General features: G+C 43.6%; 1 protein-coding gene across 2 annotated transcripts in view; it reads left to right on the plus strand.

The window, feature by feature from the left end:
• The window catches only part of cacna2d4a (calcium channel, voltage-dependent, alpha 2/delta subunit 4a), a 718409-nt gene that overhangs the window by 373646 nt on the left and 329971 nt on the right, over positions 1–14792 (plus strand). For both annotated transcript variants that reach the window (XM_078568258.1, XM_078568257.1), the window contains exon 26: positions 4709–4789. In XM_078568258.1, the coding sequence (XP_078424384.1) occupies positions 4709–4789 (81 nt within the window). The remainder of the gene's footprint in view (positions 1–4708; positions 4790–14792) is intronic.

Raw genomic sequence — 14792 nt, forward strand, 5'->3', positions numbered from 1 at the left:
AACATAATGACTCAAATCTTCTGATCCCCAGATAGCTGGGGACCAGACATACCCTGGAAGATACGCTATGGGACACCTCAGAAGTCCCAACACACTGATTCTGTGGGAATTGCCCAGGAGGTTTGAACTTCTGATGGGAAATTCTCCTGCTCCTCGGGACCCTCCAACAAAGTCTCCAACTCTGAGTTAGAGTTGGAAACTGTGGACAGTTCTGACTCACTTACCTGGATAGTTACCTTGGAAATGTTAGACAGAAAGGCCCCAATCTAAATCCTGCATTACTACACAACTGACCGCTCCAAGCACACACTGAGCCCCCCAATTCCCCCCTCAACTACCCGACTCCTGCCTCAACCCTGGACTACCACCCCACCCCAAAACCCCCATGACTCCTTCTGATCCAACCGGACTAGCCCTCACCACCCACCTGCCCTCCTGACCCCACGATTCCCTCCTTGAACTGCCGATTATCCCCCAAGTCCCCAACACTTCCCCAACCCAACATGACAAGACTCCACCACTCAACTCCCCTCCTGACCTCTCAACTCGACCTGACTAGTCCATGACCCGACTTGACCAGCCTCCACCAAATGACTCCCCCCGACCTGACCTGATTAGCCCCCGACCTGACAACTCCCCCAGAGCCAATTCAACACAACCTGACCTGACTACCACCTACCCACTCAACCAACCACCACCTTACCCACAAGCCAGCTACCCACCAGCCACTCTACCTACCTACCACCTTAACCACCTGCCATCCTGACACCCACTCTTTCTACCCCAACAGTATTAATATTCCTTTTAAGCTCATCCTGCCATACTACCCTCCTGCCACCCTTCCACCTAGCCACCTCACCCACCTACCCACCTCACTCACCTTCTACCCTGCCAGCCCAACCAGCTGCAAACCTGCCCACCTGCTACCCTTCCACCCTACCCACCTGCCACCCTACCCACCTGACACCCTGCCACCCTACCGACTTGCTACCCTACCCAACTACCAACCTGCTATCCTGAATCCAAACCCACCTACCACCCTACCAGCTCACCCACCTACCACGCTGCCACCCTACCAACTGCCAACCTGCCCACCTGCCACCCTACCTACCTGCTAGCCTACTACCTACCCAACCCACCTAACACCCTACCCACCTACCTCCATACCCACCTCTGTACCCACCTGCCACCTTGTTACCCCACCCACCTATCACCCTGCCACCCTACCCATCTGCCATCCTACACCCTTATCCACTTACCTTGCCCACCCTACCCCCTCACCCACCATATCCCCTTACCCACTGAAGCTCTTTACTCACCGTACCCCCTTCCCCACCCTACACCCTCACCCACCCTACCCAGGAACACACTTACCTTCTCCTCATAGCTTTTCAAAGAAGCTTTGGGATGTTTAAACTCTTCACTTAACAGAATATGGCAGCTAATGCCATAAAAAGGGGACGTGGTTTGTCTTCCCCGACACTCCAGCACTACGATGAAGCTCTTCGAGAGATCGTATGCTCCGCACTTCTGGAGAGCCAGGATCCGAAGTCCCAGCCTCAAATTCGGAGCTCTGGCATGGCAGAGAAAGTAGCAGCGGAGTGGCAATCCAATGGTAATTGCCAGTCCTTGGAAGATTCAGGCCCTTGTATTTAAATCCTGTTATTAATGTAGCAAAATATTCCAAGGTACTTCACAGGAATGTTATCAAACAAAATTTGATACTGAGTCATATAAGGAGCAAATTAGGGCAAATTACAAAAAGGTTAGTAAAAGAGATAGGTTTTAAGAAAGACTTGCGTTTATACAGTGTCTTTCATGACCATAGGTCATCCCAAAGCAATTTAGAGTCAATAAATTACTTTTGAAGTGTAGTCACTGTTGTAGTGTAGGAAAAGTGGTGCTAATTTGTGCACAGCAAGTTCTCATTAACAGCAACGTGATAACCAGAAAATCTGATTTTGTGATGTTCATTGAGGAATACATTTTGGCTAGGACACCAACAATAACTCCCCTGCTCTTCTTCAAAATAGTACCATGTGATCTTTTACATCCACCTCAGAGGAGAGACAGGGCCTTGATTTAACATCTCACCTGAAGGGCAGCACCTCCAGCCTGGGAGCTAGCAGTCCCTCAGGACTGCACTGGATTTATAACCTGGGCATTTTGTGTTCAAGTTCTGGAGTGGGGTTCAAACCAAGAATGTTGTGACTCAGGGACAAGTGTGATGCCCACTGAGGCAAGCCCGACACAATGTATTGGATTCTATATTGGATTTTGAAAAAGCTTTCGCTAAGTTGCCATGCAGTAGGCTGTGACAAAGCTTATAGCATGTGAAGTCAAGAGACAATTGGCAAATTAACTAAAAAATAGGAAACAGAGAGTCAGGGCAAAGGGCAGTTATTCAGCTTTGGCAAAGATAGAAGCTGGGCATTCCACAAGCATTTTGATTTAGGAACTAGTAATTCAGTATGTTAAAAATAATTGTCAAAGTTACCAAACTGCTATAGCTAACACTAAGGAAGAATGCAACATAATGCAAGAATACATTTGAAATCAAGCAGTTTGGAAATTTAACAAAGCAGTTTTGGCAAATGAACATAGATAGAATATCAAGGGTATCATGGGATACAGGTGAACAAATGAGTAAAAACAGCATCATATATCAGGAAAGCAATTAAAATATTAACAAAGTGCTGAGCTTTAATTCTAGGGGTATAGAATTAAAAAGTAGTGAAGTCATAATAGACATATCATACCCTGGTGAGACCAAGCTTCACCGGGGAAAAAATTATTCACATAGCGTTGCTTCAAAGTGGTGCTTTGCAGACTACACCAATCCCCAGGAGGAAAACAGTGACACTGGCTTCCACCTGGGTGAACTGTGTGTCTTTCCACATTGATATTACCGAATGCCATGAGGGCTGCATATATACCAACCAGCAGTTCTGTCTGCCCTCAGAGAATCAACACATTACTTGCAGCACGGCCAGAAGCGATGCTGCGTGAATGAATTTATCCCTCAGAGTACAGTCCACAGTTCTGATCTCCACATTACAAAAAGAACATTGAAGCATTGGAGAAAATGCAAAAATAGATTTACAAGGATGGCACCAGAACTGAGAGATTGCAGATATAAGGAAATATTGTATAAGTGGGCCTTTTTTACTTTAGAGAAGTGTAGACTTAGAGGTGATCTCATAGAGGTCTTTAAAATTACGAATGGATTGAGTGAGATAAATGTGGAGAGAATGTCTCCACTTGTGGGAGAATCTAAAACTACAACAAGTTATATTTATATAGCACCTTTAATGTAATAAAACATCCCAAGGCACTTCAGAAATGCATTATAAAACAAAATATGACATTAAGCCACATAAGGAGATATTAAATCAGATGACCAAAAGCTTGGTCAAAAAGGTAAGTTTTAAGGAATGTCTTAAAGACAAAAACGAGGTACAGAGGTGGAAGATATAAGGAGAGAATTCCAGAGCTGAGGGCTAGACAACTGAAAACATGGCCACCAATGATGGAGCAATAAAAATTGGGGGTGCTCCAGAGTCTAGAATCAGATGAACACATTTATCTTGGAGAGTTGTGAGGCTGAAAGAGATTACAGAGATAGGGAGGGGTAAGGCCATGGACGGATCTGAAAACATAGATGAGAAATTTAAAATCGAGTTGTTGCTTTACTGGGAACCAATGTAGATCAGTGAGCACAGAGGCATTGAATGAACAAGACTTGGTGTGAGTAAGGACATGGGCAACTAGAGTTTTGAATTACCTCAATTTTATGGAGGGTAGAATGTGGGAGACCAACATTAATGAGTGTTTCAGTAGCAGATGAGCTGAGACAGAGACAAAGTCAGCCAACATTATGTTGGTGGAAATAGGCGGTCTTCGTGATGATGCAAATTTGTTCTTGGAAGGTCATCTTGAGATCAAATATGACACTAAGGTTGCAAACAAACTGATTCAGTCTCTGTTGCCAGGGTGAGGGATGGAGTCGGTAGCTAGGCAATGGAGTTTGGGATGGGACCAAAAACAATGGCTTCAGTCTTCCCAATATTTAATTGGAGGAAATTTCTGCTCATTACTGGTATCGGATAAGCAGCCTGAAAATTTAGCAACAGTGGAGGAGTTGAGAGAAGCGGTGGCAAGGTAGAGCTGAGTGTCATCTGTGTGCATGTGAAAACTAACACTGCGCTTTCGGATGATGTTGCCTCCTAAGGGCTATAAATACAAGGGCCAGGATTTTATGGCCCCACTGCGGCGTGTCTCACACTCTGCAGATGCAGCGAACCATTTAAATCTCCAATCGGTTCGGCAGGACTGTAATATCCTGCCAGGTGGGAGGGGCCCTAAAATCCTGCCCAGATATTTTCTAATAAATCCAATGGAGAAATGAGAGGAAATTCCTTTACTCAGAGTTGTCAAAATATGGAATTTGCTACCACAGGAAGTGCTTGAGACAAATAGCTTGGGTGCTTTCAAAAGGAAACTGAACAAGTACAATGAGAGAAAAGGGAATAGAAAGATATTCGGTAAAGATGTGATGAAATAGTTGGAATGAGAGGAGACCCATATAAACACCGGCATAGACTGGTTGAGCTGAATGACCTGTTTCTGTTCTGCATATTCAATGTAATTCTATGTATTATTTAAAGTTATTTTTTTTGGTTCTGTTTCATAATATGGGTTCTTTCAGGAAAGAAGAACAGAAGTAAATCTGTAACAGCAAGTACAGCAGTAAAAGTTACTGTGAGCAAAAAGATGGCTATTGCAGCAGGTAAGAAATCTTGGACTAAAGCTATAATTAAATTTGATTTTGCAATGCAAAACCTTCTTGGTTTTATTCCTGTCATCAAAATGTGAGGTTACTTTTGTGCAGAATCACTAAATTTGCTCAGACTCATCTCTCACAATAATATATAGCCTGTCATTGGTATGCACAAGAAGAATCTTCATAATTAATAAAATAATTATAAAAGTGGGACCTCATTAAATTGTTCCAGTCTCTTACATATCAATTTCACTAATTTTATGCGTCAATTAGTAAGACTCTGTACTTTGCTCTAACAGAACATTGAACATTTCTTGGTGAAGTTGCCTTTCTCAGCATGTAGTATCACTTGAAGCTCACAGTGCTTTCTGTCTTTTGAGATCCTATCTAGACTTGTCTAAAAAAGTATGAAGTTATGAAAGTAATGAATTGATCAGTTGGGTGTGTTTACTCCAAATTTTATGGGTGAGCCTGTTGATTTGCCCAGACTGTGTGATAATTACATATTTGGAAAGTTAACCAGTCAGATTCTTTTTTAGTGGGATTGTGTTGGATCCTAGTCACCAGTTTGTTGGGACTTATGGATCCTTGCTGCACGCTTGTTGTGGGATGGCTGAGTAGATACAATAGACAGAGTTGATCAGCAGACACTTGTTAGATGGAACACATTCTGTTTATTTACAAAGGTAATCAGCACCTATGTGCTTTCAACTCAAACCCTATCTCCATATTTCTGATTACTAACTGCAGACTACTGACTCCAGAGGTAGCCTGTGATACTCGTTACATTAGATCATGTGATCTTCCTTTATAACATCCTTCTTAAAGGTATACTACACATTACATAAAACCATAATTACCACAGATTGCCATGCAGCTGATTGTCCCAGTGAACTTTAGGTGGTCTAGTTTTTGATTATATACTGGACACTGAAGCCTGGATTTTTCCAATTGGGTTTGCTCAATTTATGCCCAATTTTTCACCTCAAACGCAATGCCAAATAATATGTCCACCTATTTTTTTTTCAAAAGAAAAACTTCCTTCTTGGTAGCATGTACTCATTTTTTATCATTTCCACTTTTCACACTATAAAATTCACATCCAGGAAGTGAAGATGTAAGAGCAAAAAAGAGCTAAAAAATAACTCAATATGAATAGTGTTGACATCTTAGGTGAGATTAAATATCACCCGCAGATTGACAAACTACATTTAAAGTAAGTAGAGCAGTACAGGACAACCATAGTTAATCATGCCTAAGGGCTCAGAATAGCATCAACAGAATATTAGCCTGTTTAATTCCTAAGAAAATGAGCAAAAGGACATGCATGCCAGCTGGAGTTGCTGGAAACTGTGAAGGACAATGCAAGGAGAAGGGTTAATGCTGCAGATTCAAATGGGTGGAACAGCATTAACACAAGGCAGTAGAACAAGAGAAATGGTACCATCATAAAACAGATGAAGAGATACAGTATCAACATGGGCTTGAATTGGCCCAGAATATAAATTCATTTAGTCAAAACTTTGTAGGGAATAATTTTCTAAATATAAGGGGACTGAAATTCTGCAATTTTGGGAATGATCTAGTGAAACTTAGGGCAGAATTGTCCCAGATTTGCACCAAGTGCAGTAGCGGGCAGGAAAAAGTTATTTTACCAGCCAGCCACAATGGCAGTTTTTCGCGCCATATCGTCCTTATTAATTATGCAGCCACAGGAAATATACCGTCTCACAGGTGGGCGGTCTCCCATTTGACTGCTGTGCCGTTACTTCACTGCTTCCTCACGCAGGGCGCATATTTAAACTGCAGCCGTGCGCACACTTCTCATCGCTTGCAGCGCAGGACTGCTCCAGTGAAGACGTGGCCCCAAAATCCAAGAAGAGCGCAGATCCCCGTTTGAGTGATGCATCCCTGGGATGCCGTGGAGGCCCATCAGTCTCACCACCCCGGCTTGGGAGGCGGTGACAGAGGTGGTCAGTGCCAATGCTGCACACAAGAAGTTGGCCATCTAGTGCAGAAAACGGATGAATGATGTCATTCGTGCCATCAGGATAAGACAACCCCCTCATCATTCTAAACTCACACACTCACAAGGTCATTACACTGGCACCCCACTCACTGCCAGCTCATAGGACATCACCACTCACTCTCTCACACACCCTCACATTTCTATTTGGCCTCATCTCCTCTGGAGACTGTCACCTCAGCCCTCACCATCTTGAGGCCGCTTGCACAGACCAACTTGTGCCCCCACACAGACCCCCCTTCCACAGTACAGCCCTCGCTATGCAGCCTCTTCCTTTGCCTGAGGCCACTTCTCCCCCTTCCCCAAGCAAACCCTGGTCCTGCAGCCATTGAAAGCTGGTCTGATAGGTAGAGAGCCCGTGAGCCCCCCTAAAAGTGGTGTGGTGCTCTCTGCGAAGCCTGGCGCTGATGACTGTGAGTGGTCCCCAAAACAAGGTAGGCAAACAAACCTTGAAGTCCTGAGTGAAGTGCAGCTCGCCAGGTGCATGTCACTTAAGTACAGTTGTGCCCGGATGATCCAGCATGGGGGGATGATTCCAGTGAGCTGGACTTATAATGAAATGCTAAAGTATTGAAATTAGGTTCCTGACCTGCGGCAGCAGGAAACGTGGCCCAGCATTGAATGGCGGAGTAGATGATCACAAACTGGTTTCATGATGTCGTGAAACCAATTTTTGGTCTTCCCAACATATTGTCCCCCAACACCCCACCACCCACCATGACATCCGATGCCAACGGGGCCAGAATATTCTAGCCTTAGGGTATGGCTCCATGACAGAAAGGTGGAAAGAAAATAATTCCCTAAAAGCAAAATACTGCAGATGAATCTGGAATAAAAATAGGAAATGCTGAAGAAACTCAGCAGGTTTGGCAACATCTGTGAAGGGACAGGCCAGGGAGTGGTGGGTTGGGGATGGGAAGCAAGGCAGAAGGGGGACAGAGGCCAGGCAGGAACCTGCTGGGTTCAGGTGGGAAGTGAAGCTGAGGCTGGGGTGTGGGATGTGAGTGCGAGACCAGGCAGGGGGGTGAGTGAGGCCAGGCAATAAGCAAGGCCAAATCGTAAGCAAGGCTGGTGAGGCTGGTCAGGAAGCAAGGTTGGTGGGGCCGGGCAGGAAGCAAGGCCGGGGCAAACGAGATTGTTGGAGGGAGGGGCTGCAAAGGGGAGGGAGGCTGCAAGGGACAGGGAATAGTTTTAAACCTGTCAACAAAGGAATACTCAGCTAACTGGGAGCCAGGAAAACTTAAAGCCACTGAGGTGATGAATTCCTTGCAAATGAATGTAGAGTCTCTAGCTTGAGGGTGCATAAGTTCAGGAACTACTACATAGGGAAAAAATGTAGTGAATGCTGTTGTAATGAATGCTGTGTTAATTGGATAATTTAATACTGAAGAGTTTTATTTGATAAGAAAGGGTTGCATTTATGTTATCACATCTCAAAGTGTTTCATAAAATGTGAATTACTTGAGGTGCAGTGACTGTGTTGGAGTCAAACATGCAACCATTTTGTGCCTGCTAAGATCCCGAACAGTAATCAATAACTTGAATTTTATTATGCTTTTTATGGCCTTAGGACATCCTAAATTTCTTTAAAGCCAATGAAATACGTTGGAAGTATAGACAGTGTTGTAATGAAGGGAATGTAATGAGGTAAATTTTCAATTAATTTAGGGGCATCTAGGACTAGGGAGCATAATCTAAAAATTAAAATCAGATGTTTCAGAGGGAAACGGTAGAAGTTTGAAACTCTCTTCTGCAAACAATAACTGATGCTATGGCAATATCAATGCTCGATCAATTGTTAAATTTAAATCTGAGATTGAGACCTGAGATGCAGTAAAAAGGGTAGTAGCTGCCTGGTTGAAATCTTCCAGCTTTGTACATACGTGATAGAAATACAAAGCTGTGACCTCACCAGTCTACAAAAGGCGAGTTTAGGATGATGGCGTTTTGTGTGTAGAAGTGTGTGTCAGTTAGTTCTTTTAAAAAAAAACCTTTTGTTGCTAACTTATACCTTTTATCTTGTGCCAATTTAAATACTGTGGTATCTAGGAAATAAATGCTTTCCTTGTGTGATGTGGCTTTAAGTTTAACGGCGAGGTGGTGATTATTGAGGATATTAATGAATTCTTCTAACTCTGCTTCTGTGTGAGCCCAAATACCCCAAATATCAACACAAATACAGAAAGTAAAATTACTACATGACTGCATCACCTAATAAAGGAGTTAGTGAGAATGAAAAAGAAGCCTCTGAAAACCAAAAAGTAGCCCCCAAAAATCAAAATGTAGCCCTCGAGAAAATCTCAAAGAGCCCTCAAAAAACAAATATTTTGACTGGAAAGGACTGCTACAATGAAACACTCCTGGGCTAGTGATCAAGAGGACCATTTGGGTGTTAAAAGCACACTTTCGCCGCCTGAACTGGACCTGTAGTATGCTTCAGAATGAATGTCCAGAATATGGAATGACTGTTCTGCTGTTTACAACTTTGTCATTTGAGAAGGAGTCTACTTTGACGTGGCTGAGGGGGAAGTCCCTGCCTCTGATTGATCCAGAATTACATGTAACATATGATCAGGATGATATGCACTCAAAGGTGTCCAAACTCACTACTGCAAGAGGCATCAGAGGACTCACTAGTCTTCTCTAACTGTCTATGTTTGGCACCATATCCTGACCTCCTTCTTCCCTACTTACAAATAAAAAGACATTTCCTCAATCCACTACCTTCATTCACATGAATTATCCCCTTTTGTCTAGCCATGACTGCCAGTACTTATTACCTAAGTGAATAAGTCAGCATCTCCATAAATAATATAGAACTATGTCAGTGCAGTCTATTTTGATGCAATAATTGTAAAGCTTAAGTCCTACTCTTTCCTAATACTGTGTGCTTCCCCTGTGTACCTACTGACCCTACTGATCACCTATTCCAGCACTCCTTAATACCAACTGAAAACCTGGATAGTGGGAGGTGTATGGCTCCTGAGGCTATAGAAAAGGGTCTCGGAACTGTGGCCTTCATTTCATGGAACTGACTCCTGATATGGAGTTGCTGCTGGCTTCAACTAAAGAGGGTGCTCCTGAGAAACCTAATGTCGCCTCCCACTGTCGCCAACACTGATGTGTTGCTCTGAGGAGTAGACATGGTACATGACATACCCTGCTATCCTGAGTATCAGCAGTATCAGACAGACAGTCTCCAGCTATCAACACAGGGCCTTGAATCTATGTCCTCAATGATCAGTGGAATGGCTGTTCTCATGGCTTTTATCAGATCTGAGAGGCATCAAAAGCAGTGTTCGCCATGGTCTGGAGGCTATGATTCACACTTTGCTCCAATCTGTCCAGTATGTCTTCCAGAGCCGCAGTCAGTGTTCTGAGGAGATGGAGGCACCAACTGGTTCATGGCCACTTCTTAACTGAGGATCTGCTGCAGATTTCAAAGAACCAGTTTCTTTGGTGCTTGCAAGGAAGAGAAAACTTCTGTGATGTCGCTGTAAAGAACAGAGTCATTTCCCATTCTTGAAAACTAACTCCAGAGCTTGCATGCAGGAATGATGTTCTTCAAACATTTCTCTTTTCAAGGAGTACCAATGAGTTCTGGGTCCCAGGACTGTGAAGCCATTGAAAGCCTTCTCCTCATCTCAATCCACTTCCCATTTCTCTGGTTTCCTTGTGCCAAAGTTCTAAAGAGTGTGCAGGAGCAGAGGGATCCGAGGGTTCATGTGCATAGATCTTTCAAGGTGGTGGGCCATATTGAGAGAGCAGTTAGCAAAACATATGGGATCTTGGACTTCATAACTAGAGGTATTGAGTACATAAAGTGTCATAAGCAGCCCATGCAATTTACCGATAATCATGCGGACTTAATGGGCAGGCAGGAGTTGCAGTAAGGTGATCCACAGGCCTCCAGGGCAGTATAAAAGCCAGCACGAGGTAGTCATCCACACAAACTAGAAAGACTATTTGTTTCCAAGACAGTGGATTAACAAGCTTTCTTCCCGAGGACAATCCCACAATGGAGCAAACTGCTAAAGGAAATAGTCACAGCTGCATCACTTGAAATCTTCAAGAGCCATCCTTAGATTATTTCCATTTAAAAGCTTCCATTATCAGGACTATCATTTCAATAGGTCATGCCCAGTTTAGCTAGCACTACCCATTTAAATGTTGGCAGAATACAGAAAATAGTCTGTGATGCCAACACAACTAAAGCAGAAGCGTAAGCACCAGAGGAGTACATTGAGGAGTAGGATATTGCAGCTGAGTCTGCAGGAGGGGTCAGTGAAGTTGACTTGTGATTACTTTATGGACAAATTTGCTTTGAGCCAGTGAAGGGGTCATCTACGAGGGACTCACTGTGAAATGGGGCTTGAGGAGAGGCAATTATGGGGCTGGCTGCAGCAAAAGGAGCCAAAGATGCTATGGGAATAGTTCAGTCTGGTGGAGGCTCCTCGAGTGAGAAAGGAGAGAGAAAGAGGGAGAGGAGCACTGCTGCCTAAGTGTCAGTAACAACCGACCTACCAGCAACATGAGCGTCATGGTGATGCTGAAGGCCCAGAAGACTAGCTAAGGGAGCATGGACAAGTACATCCCAGGAGGGGACACTACCCTGAACGAAGGGTGTACAATTACCGTCAAATGAGTCCCAGTACTGCAGAAGATAACTTCTCTCCAGGGAGGCAGTGACATCCATCTGCAACATGATTTCTGGGGAGATGAGTTCCAATTGTGTGGGTGTCCATTCATAGGCCGTTGCACTGAAAGTGAAAGTGGCCCTAAGTTTCTATGCCTCATGATCATTTAAAGGATCAGCAGGGGATCTTTGTGACATCTCACAATATTCAACCCACCACAGGATCAAACTAGTAACAGATGGATTGTTCAGGAGCTGAAACCTTCATACACTGACAACAAGAGCCAGGCTGACCATCTCTGCCACCTCCATCTTCTCGCCATCTTGCAGGAGGAGAACCTCCCGCTATTCACTGACAGCGAGTCATCATTAAACCTTGGGTTGTCCATGCATGTTTGCTGCCATTCCTAATTGATGAAGGTTGTGATTGATCATGAACTTCTGTCCTCAGCCTCCAGTGGCTCACAGTGAACCAGGTGCAATGGGGTTGACAGGATCGAGGTAGCCCCTATGCGTACAGCTGCCCTTCACTGCCTGCCTCTAACCTTCACCTCTAGCACACCTCCCACTCTTGAGCAGAATATCACTGCTGGCATTCCTTTAAATCTCCCATTGGCAGTTCCTTCCACCCATGAGGCCGCCCAATTGCCTCCACCAAGCCCGCTCTGAGCCCCCCTGATGCCATGATCCCCGCTGGCCAGCCATTAATTGGCCAGCTATCGCATTATTGATGCAGGAAGATGGGGCTGGGTGGGAGTGGACATTACACCCACTTCTGTTTCTGGCCATGTCACCCACTCACTCCCCATTAAATTCTGCCCTATGACTCTATGACTCCCTGATTTTGTGAATCACTCGGTAGCGCAGCTTCATTACCGCAAATTCTGCCCAGATGAAAAAAGCAACAGCATGGAAGGGTGACACATGACCATCATCATATGTGGCGAGGAAAGAAGATGGCGTTTAAGCCAGTTATGATTTTTAAAAAGCCTTCAGAAAGGACTAAAATTCTTACTGAATTGTGCAGAACTTCTGTGCATTCATCAGCAGATTCTAAAGGACATTTGCCTCCATTTCTTTCTGAACGGATGTCAAAAAATTCAAGGAGAAAACCGGACTATGTTGTACACATTTTCTGGATAGAAACAGGTGCAAAGAGGCAGCTGATTTCCTACACTTGAACATCGCCAGAAACGTGTTCATCGCCAAATTGGTCTAGCACTGCAGAGGAATCCCTGTCAGTTTTCCAAGGCAGACATCAGGCTCTTTGAATACTAGTTTTACAGCCCAAACCAAAAATTGGTTTGGTTGATATCTGGCACGTTCAGGATTATCTGATTTGCATGTAAACTAACCAATGGTTCTTATATGGATTGCTGGAAGTCACCACCAAAATAGTAAGTTTAAAAAATATATAGTTAACTTAATGCAGAGCCAGTTCAACATTAAAACCCCAGCTATTGTCGGTCACTGTCCATGACCCGTCCTGACTGATACCCCTTCCCTTCCCTTCCCTTCCCCACCCGCCCACCCAACTCAACTTAGCTGCAACCTCTGAGCAGCAATTAGCACCCAAGCTCACCAGTGCTATAGTAAGAAGATCAGCAGACCAATTCACTATTGTCCTGCCACCAATCCCATTAGACAATATACCCTCTCTGAGGCGTGATCCAATTTCTAGGCTGAGATTTGGCTCTTGAAATTAGTTGAATTTTCACATACAATTACAGTGTTTAAATGGAGAATTCGGTCAGTAATGAGGATAGAAGTGTTACATGAGGGTGCCTTAATATTATTCTCTGATTTGTTTCTTAACCTGGGCCTGCTCTGGACATCCACTTGGGTGCAAGAAAGCACTCATTAGTCTAATAAGAAAAAAATCTATCAAAAAATTTTTCTCTCATTAGTCTAATTCTGCAGTTATTCCTTAACAATAGCCAGGTATCAATGACTCATTAGCCAGCAATGCAACCAAAATGAAATTTGACTTAAAAATAAGGACAAATGATGTTATGGGTAGTACAATCATATGCAATGTTTACACTTCAAGAAATAATGGCATAATACCAATGTGATTAGTCTCAATGACTCACTGGTCATATGATCTATGACACAAGACAGCATCAAGCTCCCCTCTTCACATCTTACAATAACTTTTGAGCAATCACAATTCTGCTATTTCTACCATTCTACCCAAGGGAATATTCAAAGTTGAAACTCTGACAAGTTTGATAGTTGCTTGGGGTCACAAAATGAAGAAATTTGTCAGTAAATTTTGTTTTGTGGTGCTGTGCACTGTGCTGACATCCTGACAGACAAATTACAATTTTCTTTTCCCTTGCTCTTAAAACTTGCATGCTCCAGGCAGTCTGTTCAGCACTGACTTCAAATAAAGTTTGTACATCATTTTGTTATTGTTTTTTTTTGTGATTTTTTTTTACTCGTCATCTGGTTTGCTTAGCACCAAACCTCAGAGCAAGAAAGCACAGTGATAAAGGCAGTTGTGTGTACTGTCCCTTAGGTCAAGGGTTCTCGACCTTTTTAGTCTGAATATGCTCTCCACTATTATCAAATTTCCATGGACGCCCTGTTGCACAACAGAAGTATTTTTTCTGTATAAAAATATTTATACAATTAAACATAAATGTATTTTTATTTTTGTTTAATTACTTAATGTAAAACTTGTTGCCTGCGCTGGGCACCAATTTTATCAAGACGTGAAGGTGTCTTCACGAAAATAAATAAAAAGTGGGAAATGATTAGCCACAAATCTCAAAAAATGCATGCAGAGACCGAATCCAAAAAGGAAAATATTAACCAAAAAGCAGAAAAATGATTAACCAAAAATGCTGAAATAATGTTCAAAGAGTAAAGCCAAAACCTTCGGCTCCAGAGCAGCTGGGAATTGTGGGCGCAACATTTCTGGCCACTTTTGATGCACTATGTTGGTAAGGATGCAAATGGAGGTTTGCTGTGCATGTGTCAAAAGATTTTACAGTGAGCCGATTGTGATGTTAAAAGTCCTCTCATGCTGAATTGACATACTTGCTGCTAATTTGGACCTTGCAGGGGTTTTCTGCTTTGTCAGAAGGAAACCTGCTGGCACTATGAGGGCTATAATTGCAGTCCCTCGGATGTTGTGACATGACAGGGAGATGGAGCTGGTGCTGCAGACAGGAGAACCTGTGCATAGAGGGAGAAGGAGAAGGGCTCTCCACAGAAGGCTCTACCCACCAAGGGTCTTCAGCAAGCGCTTCTCCTTCTTTACACCTCACCCAGGAACAATGACAAGTGCCTGCAATTCACCAAGGCAATGGTCACAGAACTGTGCCACCTCTTTCAGCAGG

Source organism: Cetorhinus maximus, chromosome 22 (assembly GCF_964194155.1).
Source record: "Cetorhinus maximus chromosome 22, sCetMax3.hap1.1, whole genome shotgun sequence".
Taxonomy (NCBI): Eukaryota; Metazoa; Chordata; class Chondrichthyes; order Lamniformes; family Cetorhinidae; genus Cetorhinus; species Cetorhinus maximus.